This window comes from Spermophilus citellus, assembly GCF_964194105.1.
Source record: "Spermophilus citellus genome assembly, chromosome: 8".
NCBI classification, from domain to species: domain Eukaryota; kingdom Metazoa; phylum Chordata; class Mammalia; order Rodentia; family Sciuridae; genus Spermophilus; species Spermophilus citellus.
The window spans coordinates 106942619-106961435 of NC_138189.1; the positions used below are offsets into that span (position 1 = coordinate 106942619).

Genomic DNA, 18817 nt, shown 5'->3' on the forward strand with positions numbered 1-18817 from the left:
GTTAACACTACACTTAATAGTAAAAGACTATGCTTTTTCCATCAGATGAGGAGCAAGACAAAGTTGTATAATTTGCTCCTTTTATTCAATATTTCCTGGAGGTTCTATCCAGTGCAATCAGTTAGGAAAATGAAATAAAAGACTTTGGACTGGAAAGGAAGAAGTAAAATTATTTATATTTAACATGAAATGATTGTGCATACAGATAATCCAAATGAATTCACTTAAAAAAAACTATTAGAACTAATAAGGTGGTTAAAAAAGTTGGAAGATATATAATCACTATGCAAAAATCAGTTGTGCTTCTATACACTTGCAAAGAAAATTCTGTAAGGAAGTTGAGACAATAATTCCATTTACAATAGCATCCAAAACTAACATTTTAGAAATTAACAAAAGAAGTGCAAAATTTATTAACTGAAACTACAAAGGATGCTTTAAGGATACTAAACATATATGTAAGTTGAAAGGGACTGGAGGTATAGCTCAGGGGTAACGTACTTGGCTAGCATATGCAAGGCTTGGGTTCTATCCTCAGAACCACTAAATATATGCATACTTATATACATACACACATACATAAAAAATAACAGCACATAATTTATGTAACCAAAATTTGGGGGCTTATTTGTTTTCAAGATAGAGTCTCTCTGTTTCTCAGGCTGATCTCAGGCTTAAGCAATCACCTTGCCTCATTTATACCTTTTGATTGAGAAGTTTCATGTCCTTAAATATTAGATAACTTTATTATACACAGTATATAGTTGTGCCTTTAAAATAAAGGCCATTCAGCCAATTTACACCTTTTGAGTGAGAAGTTTCATCTATTTACAGTTAAAATAATTATTTATGGGGATTTTTGTGTCATTTAAAATTTATTTTCTATTTTGTACTTCTTATGTTTTATTTTTGTACTTTGCGATTTAAGGATTTTTTTTTGTAATGACATGATTTAACTTTTTCCTCTTTATCTTTTCTATATATACTGTGTTTTTACTTTTGAGATTACTATGGGGCTCACATCAAATATTTTAAGTTGATAAAAACTTAACTTCAACCTGGGCATGGTGGTACATGCCTATAAACCCAGCTACTCAATTTTCATCAGTTGGTAGGGATTCATTCCTAAAGACCCTTACAGCTTTTGAAATCATTTTTCAAATATCAGGGGTGTTTCATCCCACAAAGGTCATTTTAATCTCCCTCATATTCTCCAGGGCTTTGGATCAGCATCCATGTACTTTCAGTATGCTTGATAAATTCATTCTAAAAAGTATGAGTGGTCCTCACTTGCCTTGTGTTGAATTTTTTTGTATTTTCTTTGAATGTCTTGGCTTAGGTGTGCCTTTTCTTAACCCTGCCAACATATGTTGCTTATAATGGTCTAATTAACTCATCATCCCCACATACTTTGGATTCCAATCAGGTTCCACTGATGGAACAGCCCCTGAATGGGTGGGGATACTTACACCATCTTCCTGGTGAAGTTGCCCGGCCTCTTCTTTGGCTTTGTCTATCTCTGTCCTCTCATCTACAGTTAGCAGAATATTTAAAAGACCTTATATGTCTGCCCAAGTAGGATAATAAAGAGCAATAACAGACAAACAGGTCAGTCATTCTCTGTGGATCTTCTGTATGATAGATTAGAGCTTGTCCAGTTTAGCAAATCTGAAGTGCAGAATGGACTGTAAGCTCAGTCTTGATTGACCAGCCTCATCTAAACCACCAAGTGGATACTGCCTGAGGGGATTTGTCCTAATCTAAAATGGGATGCTCCCTGGCCTGAGTTCCCTGTCTGATCCTGGAGAAAGTATTCCTGCCTGGTTTTCATATGTGGGGTAGCCACGGAAGTTCCATTGGCCCCCGTCTTCAATGAGTGGTGCTGTGGCCTCTACATTAAATGGGGTGAATTTAGAGCATTCAAAAACAGATTTTTCATCTTCCTTTTGTTACTGAATTTTATTGTCCAGGAGAGGAATAAAGTATTTTCCTTCTTTCTGAGCTATCAGCTGAGTTCCCTCCTTATTAACCTCATTCTGTAACAGCACAAAGGCTTGTATGTGAGGAATTTCATCCAATTTACCTGTCCTCTGGCAAAATGATTCCAACTGTAGAATAATATGATAATTTAAGGAACAATTAAGTTGCCATCTTTCACCAGTATCTACCACATTGATAACCCATGCTGTGTTCCAATAATATATTAACTGCTTTTTAGTCTTAGTATTATAAGTTGTCCAGTCAGCTAGTATGTGGCCCAACGGACCCTCTAGTGGTGTTAAAATTCAGCCACTCATCGAAAGACAAAGCAGTTACAAAACAAGGGCACTAACAACAACAACAACAAAAATCTGAACAAATGAGCACTCTCCAGACAAAAGGTTGTTGGGAATTTATGTCCTCTGAGTCCTAATCCATGCCAACCAGTGGTACCCCATGATCAAGTTGCTTACTTAGGCCACAAACTGTGGAGTTTCTTAACTCACACCATTTGGTACCATAAAATGACCCACTCAAGGTCCAAAGAATGTTAATTTAGGCTCAACAGGGGAGTGAGTATTCAACCCCAGAGGTACAAACAAACCCATGTGCTGTTTATCAAGCCCAAAGAAAGAATTTGGAGGTCTCTGGAGAGGTGTTGAACATTTTATTATGCACACACTCCTCAGCACACACTCCTCAGCAGTGGCAGACTGGATATAATGGAGGGCTGCACTGGTCTTACAAGCAGGGGGGATATATGAAATAGTTGCATGCCCACTGAGAAAGTGGAGTTCTTCAAAAATTTCTTCAGATATTTTACAAGCACTTCCTTTTCCTTTACAATCACAGTCACTCTGCTTTGGTCTTCACCTAAAGACTGGAAATGAGGGAAGTGGCCAGCTACCGTCTCCATTTCCTTTATTATCACATTATTTTTTTTTATGAGTCAATATTTATTCTGATTAATATTTTACAAAATTTTGACATTTAATTTATGTAAGGAGAACTAATTTATTAAACACTTTACAGGTTTTTCTTTCCATGGAGTAACACAGTAAGTAACAAAATAATACTTGGCACAGTTATAAATAAAGAAAATATAAAATAAAAATACCCATGGCTTAAGTATAAGGATGTCATTTTACGTCTATTAATATTTCAAATAAATTCCTACAAAGAAAAAAAACTATGAATGAAAAAATGCCAAAGAAGTAATTCATGTTCAGAGCTGAGAATTAAGTTCCTATTTGCTAAAAGTATTCAACGAGGCTGATATGAACTATTCCCAAAAGATTCACCTTCATACATAACTTTAGAGCTGAGTTAAACTGGTTCTACACACAGGACCTACAAAATAATTAAACAGTAAGTTCTCTGCTGCATAGTTGGCTCCTGACCATCTGACCATTTCTGAATTACAGATATCACTGGTACTATGAAATAGTTTAGTACTAAAGCATTTTCATTGCACATATTTTCTATTTAATTACACATTTAGAGATTTTTGCCTGTTCAACTGAGAAACATCTCTTTTGCATTGAAAAGAATACTGTACCACAAAGAAAGAACATGGTAACAACATTCTTATTCAAACTCAGAAAACCACCAGTCATTAAGTTGATTAAAATGTATTTGATAAAAATTGCAACTGAGTCTTCAGGTGAAGTGGCCCATAACAATAAAATTAAACAAATAATAGCATTTTATAAATAACTTTGAATTTAAAAATTTTCAGAAATTTCCCCCAATTAGTTAAAACTAGCAGACACATTTGTAAAGTTAACCATTTTTCTTTTTAACATTCTATGACAAAATGGCACCATGCTATTGCCACCACACACCCATTTCTTCCCTTTTCAAAAATAAAGGACATAGGCCAATTTTCTAATATTAAAACACCCAGATACATTAAGGATAATCTTTTTTGATGTGTGACTATGGTCAAAGAAACTACTATATAAAAATGGTAGTAGTTGGAAATACTGAACATCAACTATATACATTTTCACTGCTCCTCTTACTAAGGCAAGGGGCGGGTATACCACTAGATTGCTTTAATGCCTGTAATCTGCATTTTACAGGGAATACTAATTTTACCAAGCATCAGACATGCAGTGAACTTGCAGGGTATAATGCCTATTAACAGCAATATTGAACATCACTAGAAGCTCATTAATTATCTCCCTTTTCTTTTTGGTTGGATAAAATGAAATCAGCAGCTTTAAAAACACTAACACATATTGACATAAAGAGAAAACTATTTGATAAATTATTTGTATACAGATACACATTCTTTACACTGGTCTAGGATCTGTTGTCAGTCTGACTATTCTTCCTCCCTCCTAGCCCACCCCATTCCCTCTCACAGGTTTCCCACGGGTTGCTTGAACCACAGTTTGCTACAGCATTTAAGAGGACTAAACCAAGGCTCACTTTGTAAACAATATTCATGGAAGCAGTGACTAGTAAGTAGTTCACCATGAAGGTATGGAAATGCTGCAACAAAAATTGATCAGTGCATCACATTTAACAATAAGGAAATATTTCTGAACTTGTTTCAGACAGCATTAACAAACTTTAAAACATATTCAATATTAAGAAAATTGAAATCATCTTGGAGATTAAATCCTGCTTTCTGATAGGTCATTTTTAAAAACCAGAAATAATACCATTAGCTTTTCTTTATTCCCATGTGCTATGTACAGAGATCATGCTCCATCTATAGCTTAACCTCTGTTATTTTGTCTATATTTTGCAGCTCAGAATTTTAAAAAAGTATATCCACTTACCTCTATTACTAAGAATTTTTGCATTAGCTTATTTATTTTGCCTTTTCTTGAAAATCTCACCTCAACTCTTTTAAAAATTGGACTGTTTGCACATCAAATTAAATTCTAATTTATGCTTCACTGGATAATATCTGCTAGTATACATTCTATGCAGTGTATCATGCACATAGTAGGGCTTTGAAATTTGAACAAAATAGTATGACTTACTATACTCATGCAAGTGCTTTATTATCAAACCATAAAACCTCAGAGCAAGGTTACTACAAATTATTTCACTGAACTAGAAACATACCAGCATTGCAATGGCTGATAGAAACAAAATATTAGCACATTTCTTGTGAACATTATTTTCTTGTGCCTTTGGAGACACATTACACAGTACATCCCTAATAAAACCACATGATTTTCATCACAGTATTTACATGTACATTCTAAAATGTACATAATACTAGTCAATCAATTTTAGACAATTCTCCTGGAATTAGATGCATAATACTCGGTAGAATGCATCATAAAATGTAACCATGTAACATAAATTTAGTTTTAGTTAGAAATGAATATTTCTGATCAGTATACCAGGTCTGTCAAAAGAATAAATTCACCCTTTTTTCATGAAAAATGTAATGAGAACAAAACCAGACGTTGAGTATGTTGTGAATTCCCACATTAACAACCATTAAGATTCTTTTTATGGTCTTTATTCTTCCCAGAAGTGGCAGTGTGTTCTGTCCATGTTGACTTTTGTTAATAAAAATGTTGAAAAAAAAAGACTGTAAAATTTACTGTTAGCCCTACATATAGCATGCTATTGTTCAAGGATGTGGATTCGAGTGAGAGAGAGACACGGACAGACACAATTTTCAGGCACCACTCAGCAATATGCTTCATAAGATAAAGCTGTTGCTACACAAGCTGGTACCCAGATCCTGATATTTGGTCCTATTCTATTGTATATTGTCTGGTCCAGTCCACGATAACAGGACAAAAGAGGCCACAGCATCAAAATTCAAAGAAGTTCTTACACATCCATGGTTGAATGGGCTTTCAATAGATGTTGTCGTGACTTTAAAGTGCTTATATCTTCTGGCATTCATTCTTTCATTTGTAGTAATACCTAAACATGATATCTGGTACATCTGACACATGAGTAATACAGCCACCCACATGAAATGAAAAACACTGTTCAGAAACATCCAAAACATCCAAGGTGAACATGTAGCGATCTGAGTAATATATGTCCAAAATCCATCCTTGGTGTAAGTGGTCTCACAGTGAAGTCCCCAGTAAGAAATACAACCATAAATCATCCAGCAGATCATAAAAAGCAAGAATAGGTAGCCCATAAAGTATCTATGGTTGCCTGCAGCTACACAGTTACCCACCCAAGGACAATGATGATCAAATTTCGCTATACAACGGTTGCACACGCCACAATGTTTGGACCTCACTGGTTTCCGTATCAAACAGGTACTGCAGAATATACTGAGGTCCAGGCTTCCCGTTTCTGCAAGTTCAACTATTGTCTTTTTCTTTTGCTCTTCTGTAGCATTAATAATCCCTGGATATGATTTCCAAGATTTTCCAAAATTGTAGAAAAGTGCAACACCATTGGCAAGGAATGGAAGATGAATAAATAAAAAGTTGAGATCATTCCAAAACCAGAAGAACCACGTCACATACATCCAAAATTTGGTTGCCAAATATATTCCAAGGGGCAATGCACTATGCATTGAATGATCAAAAAAGGACTTTGAAAGAAACTGTACTGTAGCCCAAACGGCACCATACATTAGTCCTTTAATGAGCCAAGAATCAATATTTAGGTCTGCTATAAACCCAACCAGCCAAATAACTAGGAAGGGAGTTCCTAACATTACTTTCTGCCGAAATTCCTTGTCAGCTTTTAGCTTTCTAAGGAAAGATGGATTGTCATATCCTTTTGCTTTCCTTGCCTCTTGCAAATGGTTGATCATCCACACGTTTTTCCTCTGTTTTGCCAGATCAAGTGCTGATTCACCCTTGATGTTCTGGGCATCAACATTAGCTCCAGCTTCCAGAAGACTAATGACTGTGGTATTCCCTGCTAGTACTGCCCAGTGCAGGGCAGTGTTTTTGTGATACTTGTCACCAAGGTTAACTGAAACATTGAATGTTAAAAGCAATCTAGTTGGATCCACACTATGTGTTCTATAAGCTGCCCACATTAAAGGTGTCATTCCATTCTGATCCATCATATCTACATCCTGTCCTTTTGCTATGAGATAAGCAACAATTGAGGTATGTCCAAACTGAGCAGCCAGATGAATACAGCTACATCCTTCCCCATCAATTAATGAAGGATCTGCACCATATTTCATTAGTTGCACAACCATGGAAAAATGGCCTTGTCTTGTGGCCCAGTGCAATGGAGTTGAATTCAGGTCTCCTCCAAGTTGATCCACAATAGCACCTTTCGAAATATAGTATTTGACTAAATCTATTCTGTTATTGATGGCAGCCCAGTGGAGGAGTGCTGAGGGCCATTACCAAGTAGAAATGACGCATCAAAATTTCCTTGCTAGCATACCCCATGTTAATGATTTCGCTGTTGACATTGCATGTAAGGTGACCTTGCTCAAAGACCAAGGCGGATCCGGGTTTAGAGCTGATCAGGTTTGAGGAAGTATCCCGGTCCTTGGGTTAAGGGCGTTCCCAGTTTAAGACCTTGGATTTTAGGGAAGTTCGATGTTGAGGATTATTGCTGCTGGAATTAGGGCGTTCCTGCTGCCTGAGCTCCCATGGAGTTCTCATGAGATTCAGAGAGCATTTTGGGAAGAAAGCCTCGTGGAGGAGGTGAATTGGGTGGCAGCAGAACTGGGATTTCCCCAGAACGTGTGTGGAGGCCGGTGTGAGTTCGGGAATAAAGAATTGCTGTTTGAATCTACAAAGCTGTGTGGTGGCTCGTGATTCTGTGCCCAGCCAAGACTGCGGCATTTGGTGGCCCGTACGCGGAGCGTCTGAAACTTGGAGGTAAGTGAAATTCCTCGCCCCTGAGGGAAGGCGAGAGAATGGGTGACTATTTTAAAAGGCAATGTGTTCTTGTTTTGATTTATTTCGTTTTTGTTTCAAGCTGCCTGTCCCTAGAAATTTCTCAGGCAAACTGGGAAAAATGGATGGCTCAAGGTTTGAAGTTTGTCAGCCCAGAGAAAGAGAAAATTGATACAGTGAATTTTTATTCAGTTTTTGTTTCATTCAGTTGCGGTTTTGTTTTGTGTTATCTTATTGGGTTGTGTTATCTTTATAGAAGATTAGAAATTAGTAAAAAAGAAACTGAAAAGGTGTTAAGTAAATTGCTAGAGATTCAGACCATGGAGAAAGGCATTTTTGATCAAGCAAAAGAGAAGATCTCTTGAGCTAGTCAGAGAGAGGAAGAAAATTTAAAGGAAAAGGGGTTATTAGGAAAAAGGCCACAACAAGAGGCTGTTACTAACTCCGTTTTATTACCAGAGGGTGTAATTCAACCAACAGCCCCACCGATGGAAACAGCTGAGTGGCCCTCAAACCCCGTAGTTGATAAGTGGGATCCTGAGACAGGACTTCAAAGATTAGCATGCCCTGTACTTGAACAGGTAGGAGGGCAGCGAATTCACTGTGCTTTAGATTTTAAAACAGTGAAGCAGTTAAAGGAGGCTGTAACAACCTATGGTCCCCAAGCTCCCTTCACGGTAAGCATGGTAGAATCCATTACTAACTTGGACATGACGCCAGCAGATTGGGCTAGCATGTGTAAATCTGTGCTAAATGGAGGACAATATTTGTTATGGAAAGTTGCCAATGAGGAATTTTGCACGGAGACAGCTAGGCGAAATGCAGCAGCTGGTTACCCTCAAAGAAATCTAGATATGCTTTTAGGAAAAGGACCTTATGAGGGTCAACGGCAACAAATTGAATATGATCCTGCTATATATGCACAAATTGCTGCAGACGCACTTAGGGCATGGAAGACTTTACAAGGACATGGAGATTCACAAGGTCAGCTATCTAAGGTAATACAGAGACCTAATGAACCTTACGCTGACTTTGTAGATAGGCTTATTCAAACAGCCGCCAAAATTTTTGGGGATACAGATCAAGCAATGCCATTAATAAAACAACTTGCTTATGACCAAGCGAATCGTTGCTGCAGAGAGGTTATTAGACCATGGAGACATGAAGACTTAAATACATATATTAAACTATGTAGAGATATTAATGAACAAGGGCAAGTCTTGGCAGCTGCAGTACAACAGGCTTTAGATGCCAGGCCAGAAACATGCTATAATTGCGAACAAACAGGACATTTTAAAAGGAGTTGCCCTATAAGAGGAGGTTTTAACAAAACTAGAAATCAAAGGAATAGAATACCGGGTATTTGCCCACGATGCCGTAGAGGGAGACATTGGGCTAATGAATGCCGGTCTCAAACCACCATAGAAGGTACTCCGTTATCAAAAAACGGACAAGAATCAGGTATTTACCCACAATATCGTGGAGAAAGACATCAGGCTTCATTGCCAAAAAACGGAGTGAGGGGCCCAATGCTCCGGGGCCCAAAACCACAAATATATGGGGCAGTGGAGGAACCCAGCAACACCATCAGGGTGGTGCCCAGGACACATTGTCCATTAAATCCCTCATCAGACAAACCCGAGGGAGCGCAGGGTTGGACATCTGCGCCTCTGCCAGAGCAGTATTAACTCCAGAGATGGGAGTTCAAATCATTCCTACAGGAGTAAAAGGACCTCTTCCCCAAGGAACAGTAGGCTTATTATTGGGACGTAGTTCATCTACATTAAAAGGACTTATGATAAGTCCTGGGGTAATTGATCCCGATTATGTAGGTGAAATAAAAATTATAGCTAGTTCTCCAGGAGGTATATCAGTAATTTCACCTGGAGATAGAATAGCAGAGTTGTTAATAATACCCAGCCTACATAATAAGTTCTCTAGTCATAATGTAGAAAGAGGTTCTAATGGATTAGGCTCCACAGGTGTAGATTGGGCTATGTTGTCTTTAAATTTAGATTCTCGCCCGATGCTAAAACTAAATATTCAAGGTCACGAGTTTAATGGGCTACTGGACACAGGTGCTGACCTTAGCATCATATCTCGTCAAGAATGGCCAAAACATTGGCCATTACAACAAGCCACTCAAACGCTTCGAGGCCTAGGAGTGGCAACTAATCCCCATAGAAGTTCTATGGTATTAGATTGGAAGGATCCTGAAGGATGTGAAGGAACTATATAACCGTATGTTTTGGATCACCTTCCTATTAATCTATGGGGACGAGATGTCCTGGATCAATTAGCTTTGATGTTAACAAATAACATCAATTCTAATGCACCCACTACTAGGGCTAGACAAGGTGTTAAGAAAGAAAAAAGATTAGGAAAACAAGAACAAGGTTTAGCAGCACCAGTCTAATTAGATCAAGGAACAGACAGACATGGGTCGGATTTTCAGAAAGGGCCACTGAGACAATCAAAATTACTTGGAAATCAGAAAGACCAGTGTGGGTTCCTCAGTGGCCCTTGACTAAAGAAAAGATACAAGTAGCCCATGATCTGGTCAAACAACAATTAGCGGAAGGACATTTACAACCTTCCGTATCTCCCCATAATACTCCCATTTTTGTCATCAAAAAGAAATCGGGTAAATGGAGATTATTGCAAGATTTAAGAGCCATTAATAATGAGATGGTTATTATGGGACCTGCTCAATCAGGGATTCCTCAATTGTCTGCTTTACCAAAAACGTGGCATGTCTTATCTATAGATATTAAAGATTGTTTTTTTTCTATTCCAATTCATCCCGAGGATAGTCCACGTTTTGCATTTACTGTCCCTGCATTAAATCATGAAGGTCCTGATGAGAGATATGAGTGGAAAGTACTCCCTCAAGGTATGGCTAACAGTCCAACTATGTGTCAAATCTATGTAAATAAAGCAATCCAGCCACTTAGAAATCAAAATCCTGAACTAAAAATATTTCACTATATGGATGATGTATTATTAGCACATAAAGATAAAAACATATTGCTGGAATGTTATGCCACACTTACGAACTTATTAAAAAATTATAATCTAGAGATAGGAATAGATAAAGTACAATTAAATTTTCCAATTAATTATTTAGGGGTTCTATTATCCTCAACCATGGTCCGTCCGCCGAAAATTCAAATACGAGTAGATCAACTCAAATCACTCAACGATTTTCAAAAGTTATTGGGAGACATAAATTGGATAAGGCCTTATCTAGGCATACCAACAGGAGAGTTGGGACCTTTATTTGATATTCTAAAAGGTCCATCAGATCCAAATTCACCCCGAATGTTAACTCCTAAAGCTAGAAAGGCATTAAAAATTATTGAAGCATATATGGAAAATATGCATCTAGATAGAATTGATATAAGTTTGCCTTTATTATTTATTGTACTACCAACAAAAAATATTCCTACAGGAGTATTTTGGCAAGAAGGTCCATTATTGTGGATACATTTATCTTATTCTCCTAACACTATTCTTACTAGGTATCCTGAGGCTGTAGGACAATTAATACTCAAAGGAATAAGAGCAGCAAAGGGAGTGTTTGGAATTTCTCCCAATAAAATTATTACTCCATATACTATGGATCAAATTGATGAGTTAGCTAATGAGTTAAATACTTGGGCAATAATCATGTGTAAATCTAATGTTTCATTTGATAATCATTTGCCATCGAATCCTTTGTTGTCTTTTTGGTCTAAGCATCCTGTAGTTTTTCCTAAAATGACAAGGAAAACACCTATCATGAATGCTCCAAATATATTCACTGATGGGTCTAATAATGGTACAGCAGCTGTAGTTACCCCTGATCAAACTTTTACATTTTTAGTACCCAAACAATCAGCTCAAAAGGTAGAGCTTAATGCAGTTTTACAAGCTTTTGTGATGTTCAAAGATTCTGTATTTAATTTATTTTCTGATAGTCAATATATAGTTAATGCTATTAATTCCCTTGAAGATGCTGGTAGGATTTCCCCTTCTTCTACTGTTTTTTCTTTGTTTTCCACTATACAAAGTCTAATATGGGACAGAAAAGATCCATTCTTTATAGGACATATTAGGGCACATACAGGATTGCCTGGAGCCCTTAGTTTGGGCAATGATTTAGCAAATAAAACTACACATGACGTACATATTTTCTCTACATTAGAAGAAGCTACAAATTTTCATAAAAGGTTTCATGTTAATGCTAATACTTTACAAAAGCATTTTAAAATAACTAAGGAACAAGCCAGGCATATAATAAAACAATATCAAAATTGTGTGACCTTTCTACCACAAGTTAATCTTGGAGTCAATCCTAGAGGACTGATACCTAACCATTTGGCAGATGGACATCACACACTTGCCAGAATTTGGAAAATTAAAATATTTACATGTTACAGTTGATACTTCTTCTGGATTTTTGATGGGCTCCCTTCATGCCAGAGAAAAAACTAAAGATGTTATAGCTCATTGCTTACAAAATTTTGCCACTGTGGGTGTTCCTAAACAGTTAAAAACTGATAACGGTCCTGGTTATACTTCTACCTCTTTTAAACAATTTTGCTCATCATTTGGTATTACTCATATAACAGGAATCCCATACAATCCACAGGGACAAGGCATAGTTGAAAGAGCTCATCAAACTATTAAAACGTACCTGTTAAAGCAAAAAGAGGGAATTGGAAAGGGGTATATATCCCCCAAAGATAAACTTAAAATAACCCTTTTTACTCTAAACTTTTTAAATTTGGATTCATCAGGACTTAGTGCTGTGGAAAGACATATGTATCCGAAAAATGTACATAAGCCTAAGGTACTTTGGAAAGATATTCTAACAGGACAATGGAAAGGTTCCGACCCAGTTATTGTCTGGAATCGGGGTTCCCTTTGTGTGTTTCCACAGGGAGAACAGCAGCCGATTTGGATTCCAGAGACACTAACTAAAGCAATTTCTACAGACCAAAAAGAAGATAATTTGACTCAAATCCATAACAGCTGATATCCAGAGCTCCAGCTTGGCTATTCTTACATCTTCGACAGTGATTAACCAAGGTGTTTTTTTTAAATATCTATTTTATTATTGCATTTTTCCCACATCGTAAAGTTCTATTTTATTTTTTGAGCTCATACAAACCTAGGTTAATGTTTTTCTGATCAGTTTTATTTTTTGACTGTGTTTTATTTTTTGACTAGAGTTTTTAAACATTGCAATGGAGATTTCACCTAGGTAAAACTACAAGGCCTTTATTGTCTTATGTGTTGTATGTTATGTGTGCACTGTTTTGTGTTGTATGTCTGTATGTGTGTATGTCCATATTTCATATATGAGGAGCGCTCATTATAAAATGGATCCGAATTTTTTTTTTATTCACGTGATTTAAATGGTTTAATTTAAATTAGGTAAACAGCTGTTAAGGATTGTTTTTTAAGGAGGTTAACAGACCTGTTTGTTTACTTTCACCTTTCCTTTTCATTATATTTAATGATTCTGTTCAGGATAATGTCTCTTTAGCATCATTGCCAGAATTCCCATCTCCATCCCAGTGCCGGTGAAGACTAAGATAAAACCAAACTACACCTTCTATGATAGCCATCACAGTAAACTGTATAAACTGATGCATCAATGAATATAACTCAACAAGTAATGCTCAATCAAGGACTCAATTTACTTTGGGAGGAAATGGACATATTGATAGACTCCTCCGATTTGAACTGCTTGCAGAACTTGCCTGGACTATATATCAGTTGCATGAATTGTGAAATATCATCTGATGCAGCGAATTGTGGTACTGCTGGCATATCTTTGCTGATGGTGTCACCAGTGATGCAATTTCCTTGCCAGCACACCCCATGTTAATTGTGGTAATACTGGCATATCTTTGCTGATGGTGTCACCAGTGACGCAATTTTTCCATAGGAGCCATCAATTGGCTTGGTGTCGTGGCATTTCTGTATCTTCCTCCCTTCTACTAGTGATGGTCTAAAATTTGGGGGCCAACAGAGGTGAGGCAAAGAACCTCACCCCCCCACTGCACCAAGGCTAAATTTGGGGGCCAACAGAGGTGAGGCAAGAACCTCACCCCCCCACTGGTGCATAGGCCTATCCACAAGCATGGCTGAATGCTGGACCGGTAGTCAGTGACGGGTTGATCTGATTGCAGTGGATTCAACCTAAGACAGGAGGCTGATGCCTAAAGGTCAGTTTTCCCATGACGGGTAAAAACCATATGTTGAATTGGACAACCTACCAGGCACGGTCCTTAAGCCACTTTGCTTGTTGTTTAATTAATCAGAAGGGGGGAGATGCTGAGGGCCATTACGAAGTAGGAATGACGCATCGAAATTTCCTTGCCAGTGTACCCCATGTTAAATTCGCTGTTGACCTTGCAAGTGTGTTTGAGAAAGGTGACCCTGCTCAATGACCAGGGAGGATCCAGGATTAGGGTGTGCCCTGCAGTTTGAGGAAGTATCCTGCTCCTTGGGTTAAGGGCGTTCCCAGTTTAAGACCTTGGATTTTAGGGAAGTTCGATGTTGAGGATTATTGCTGCTGGAATTAGGGCGTTCCTGCTGCCTGAGCTCCCATTGAGTTCTCCTGAGATTCAGAGAGGATTTTGGAAAAAAAGCCTCGTGGAGGAGGTGAATTGGGTGGCAGCAGAACTGGGATTGCCCCAGAACGTGTGTGGAGGCCGGCGTGAGTTCGGGAATAAAGAATTGCTGTTTGAATCTACAAAGCTGTGTGGTGGCTCGTGATTCTGTGCCCAGCCGAGACTGCGGCAGAGGAGGGTAAAGTTTTCCTTGTCTGGTTGCCGTACATCATAACCTGCTTCCACCAATTCTCGGCAGCGTTCATATATTCCATATTGAGTAGCCTTGACTATGTCCCATGTGCTATCATCATCAATATGAGTTTTCCGTCCAAGAGGTTCACCATATCCATGGTTATAATGACTTTGGGGTTTGATTTCCTCTGGATGGAGAAGGGGCACGCAGCCCGCTTCGGTATCGTACTCATCCGGGCCGTCCGCCATCTTGGTGTTAAATCCCTCCTTCCGCTGCATGTATCACATTCTTTATAGTCACTCTTATCTCACTGCAGGGTTTCCTAGGAACTTGTTAGGAAGAACTTGACACAGGAAACACCATTTCGAAACATATCCTCCACCATAGAACGAGAGTCACCTCACAGTCACACAGAAGATCCACAGATCATTATGATCCTACTGGGGCAGACACACAAGGTTTTTTAATTATTCCACTCAGCCTCACCTCCATCATCATACAAAGAAATCCCAAGCCAACTCCACCATTGTACAAAGAAAGGAAATTGTTATCAGGAACTGAAATCCTGAAGAGCATCTGGTTCAACATGAAACAGTGACCACCTCAAAGAATGGAGGTGACCACCACAAGGACCCTTCCTTGACAATTCCCAAGCAACAACCTAACATAAAAAAAGTCTCCCACTCCCTCAGGTCCCTGTATCTACCTCAGGCTGTAAGCGGAAGATGGGTGTCAGTCTCTACTGGGTCTCCGTCTGCAGGTTTGTTCCAAATAAACCTGTGTTACTGTTGAGCTGCCTCTCCTACTTCTTTCACTGGATATTTTTCTTACAGCACAGACTAGTGTTTACCCCAACATATGATAAAATTATCCATGTGCACAATCATGGAACAACCCAGGAGGGCCCATTGACCACAACCAATAACCTTGTTTACCTACTAATTAAGCAATTTTGGAAGTGGGAGCTGCAGCAGGAAGGAAAGGGATAAATGCCCTGGAGTCTGTATATCTCCAGGCAGCTATGGGAACTTCCCCATCACTCCAACTGTAGTTTCAACTTGTTGGGAGAACATCTCAGCTCTGAATTCTTTTCTCCTCAGAGATCATTGCCAGATTGAGCAAGGATAGGACAATGCTCCTGGCTAGAACTCAACAAAACTGTTACCATGCAATGCCAACACCACCCTGGGAGGTGAAGGATTGGCTAGAGCATTTGCTCTCCCAGAAATATTCTGAGTCAAATTGGCAGGAAAATATGTTTTATTCAAAGTCGGCGTTCAAGGAAGACTGAAGAAATTTAATTATGTCAAAGGTTCAATTTCAAAAAGCTCTGGGATGAGGAAAGCTTTTAAAATGGGAAAGGCAAATCCATTTCAAAGTTTCTAAGGAATCTTCATACTGCTTTCCATAGTGGTTGCACCAATTTGCAGCCATACCAGTAATGTATGACTGTATCTTTTTTTCCACATCCATGCCCACATTTATTGTTACTTGTATTCTTGATCATTGCTATTTTGACTAAAGTGAGATGAAATCTCAGTGTTGTTTTAATTTGCATTTCTGTAAGAGCTAGAGATGCTGAACATTTTTTTACATAAATTTGTTGACCATTCATATCTCTTCTGTGAAATGCCTGTTCAGTTCCTTTGCCCATTTATTGATTGGGTTGGCGGGGGAGGCGTTGTGTTAAGTTTTTTGAGTTCATTGTATATCCTGGAGATGAATGGTTTATTAGAGATGCAGATGGTAAAGATTTTCTCCCAATCTGTAGGCTCTCTCTTACTTTCTTGATTGGTTCCTTTGCTGTGAAGTAGCTTTTCAGTTTGATACCATCCATTTATTGATTCTTGATTTTACTTCTTGTGCTTTAGGAGTCATGTTGAGAAAGTTGGTTCCTAAGCCAACAACATGGACAGTTGGGCCTACTTTTTCTTCTAGTAGGCACAGGGTCTCTGGTCTAATGCCTAGGTCCTTGATCCACCTTGAGTTGAGTTTTGTGCAGGGTGAGAGATAGGGGTTCAGTTTCATTCTACCACATATGGATTTCCAGTTTACCTGCACCATTTGTTGAAGAGGTCATCTTTTCTTCAATGTGTATGTTTATAGCACCTTTGTCTACTATGAGATAACTCTATTTATGTGGGTATGTTTTTGTGTCTTCTGTTCTGTTCCATAGGTCATCATGTCTGTTTTTGTGCCAATACCATGCCATTTTTGTTACTAAATCTCTGTAGTATAATTTAGTGTCTGGTATTTTGATGCCTCTGCATCACTTTTCTAACTAAGGATTGTTTTGGCTACTCTGAGCCTCTTATTTTTCCAAGACTTCTTTTTTCATGGCTTCTTTTTCTATTTCTATGAAGAAAGTCATTGGGATTTTAATAGGAATTACATTAAATATATATATATATATATATATATATATATATATATATATATATATAGCACTTTTGGTAGTATTCCCATTTCAACAATGTTAATTCTGCCTATCCAAGAACATGAAAGATCTTTCCATTTGACCCAGTTATCCCACTCCTCAGTTTATACCCAAAGGACTTAAAATCAGCATACTACAGTGATGAAGCCACATCAATGTTTATAGCAGCTCAATTCACAATAACTAAGCTATGGAACCAACCTAGGTGCCCTTCAAAAGATAATTGGATTTTCTAAAATTGTGGTATATATAAACACAATGGAATAGCCATAAAGAAGAATGAAATGATGGTGTTTGCCAGTAAATGGATGGAACTGGAGACTATCATACAAAGTAAAAATAAGCCAATCCCCGAAACAATAAAAGCCAAATGTTTTCTCTATATGTGGGTACTTACAATAAAAAGAGACAGGGAGAGAAGAATAGAAGTTCATTGAATTAGACAAAGAGGAATGAAGGGAAGGGGGGATGGGAATAGGAAAGACAGTAGAATGAATCACACAAATGTTCAGATCCTAATTAGAGTAAGTTAGAGTACATGGATGTATAATATGTCAAAATGCACTCTAAAAAGAACAAATAAAAAGGGGTAGGGTGCATTCGGGGGAAAAAAGGCAGAGTTTCATAGGTTTTGCTTCCTTCCAAGACCATGGAGCCTCCTTATCACATTAAAAGGAGCTACAAATTCCTAGTGATTGCATCTGAATCTTCCTTTTAGATAAAAATGTTATCTTTTAAACTGAGAAGAGGAAAAAGTATTAAAGAGGACTTTCTTTAGGATTTAAAATACCAAAAACAGGGATTTTAGAGATGGAGGAATAGATTGAAGAAACAGTTGGGAAGGAAGAAGGCCATCTGTCCAAAAAAAATTAATTTTATTAAAGAAAAAATGGGCCTCCCTAAACTGCTCTGTTACAAGACTTGCTTATTTATTTCTGTCCAACAAGAACTGTCAGCAACTGCAGATATTCCTGCCTGTTTAGCTAGGAGGTTGCAATTTTACCATCTCATATTCCAGGAATGGTAAAATTAAAACAAAGTGTGCTAACTATAAGAAACATCACTAGTACAATTTGAACACTTGGAAATGGGAGTTTTGAGATAAAACTAGATTCCCCACTTCTGCCAGCAGATGGTGTTTGTGCGGGCTGCAGGCCTTGCCAATTCCTTCTGCATTCACAAATTTGACAAAGAAACTCCATGGACAATAACGAGAGGGAGTAGAACTGAGTAAATGGAGTAGAATTTATTCAAGTGAGAAGAGATAGAATTCCTGTGATGTGTCAGGGGACCTGATAGTGCTATAGGTCTGGGTGGGGGGTTCCAGGAGACCGAAACTGCATGAATAACCCTTCTTCAAACTTCAATTCTTGTGATCAAGTCAGAAAGATTTCAGGCTTATTGCTCAGAGAAATAGGTGTCAACCTATTAAGAAATGGGAAAATGGAAAAGGGGACGCTCTCAAGGGAGAAAATGGGTCCTCTCAGAGAGGAGAGGGATAGTGTGCCTCTCATGCACTCCAGTTTTGTTTTCAGAGAGTTCTGCCCAGATTCACCTCTTAACTTTTGACTGACAGCAGGATGACATAGACTTTCAAGTCCCCACTGCCATGACTAGGTCACTTTGGCCCACACTGACAGGTTCTAAGTGGATTCTTAGCTATAAATTCTTACAGATTTTATGGGTAGGAGGAATTATCCTTCTCTCCCTGAGTTTCAGAATCTGGTCTTGAAAGGGTCACAAAAGTCTTCCCCTGCAGGGTCACTTGGATTTCTCTTAT

At 38.2% G+C, this 18817-nt stretch overlaps 1 protein-coding gene across 1 annotated transcript; it reads right to left on the reverse strand.

The window, feature by feature from the left end:
• Positions 1 to 3836: 3836 nt before the first annotated feature.
• LOC308654970 (palmitoyltransferase ZDHHC17-like) lies at positions 3837 to 7276 on the reverse strand. The gene has a single exon (XM_081304709.1). The coding sequence runs from the start codon at positions 7142 to 7144 to the stop codon at positions 5717 to 5719; it is 1428 nt and encodes a 475-aa protein (XP_081160835.1). The 5' UTR covers positions 7145 to 7276; the 3' UTR covers positions 3837 to 5716.
• Positions 7277 to 18817: the final 11541 nt, after the last annotated feature.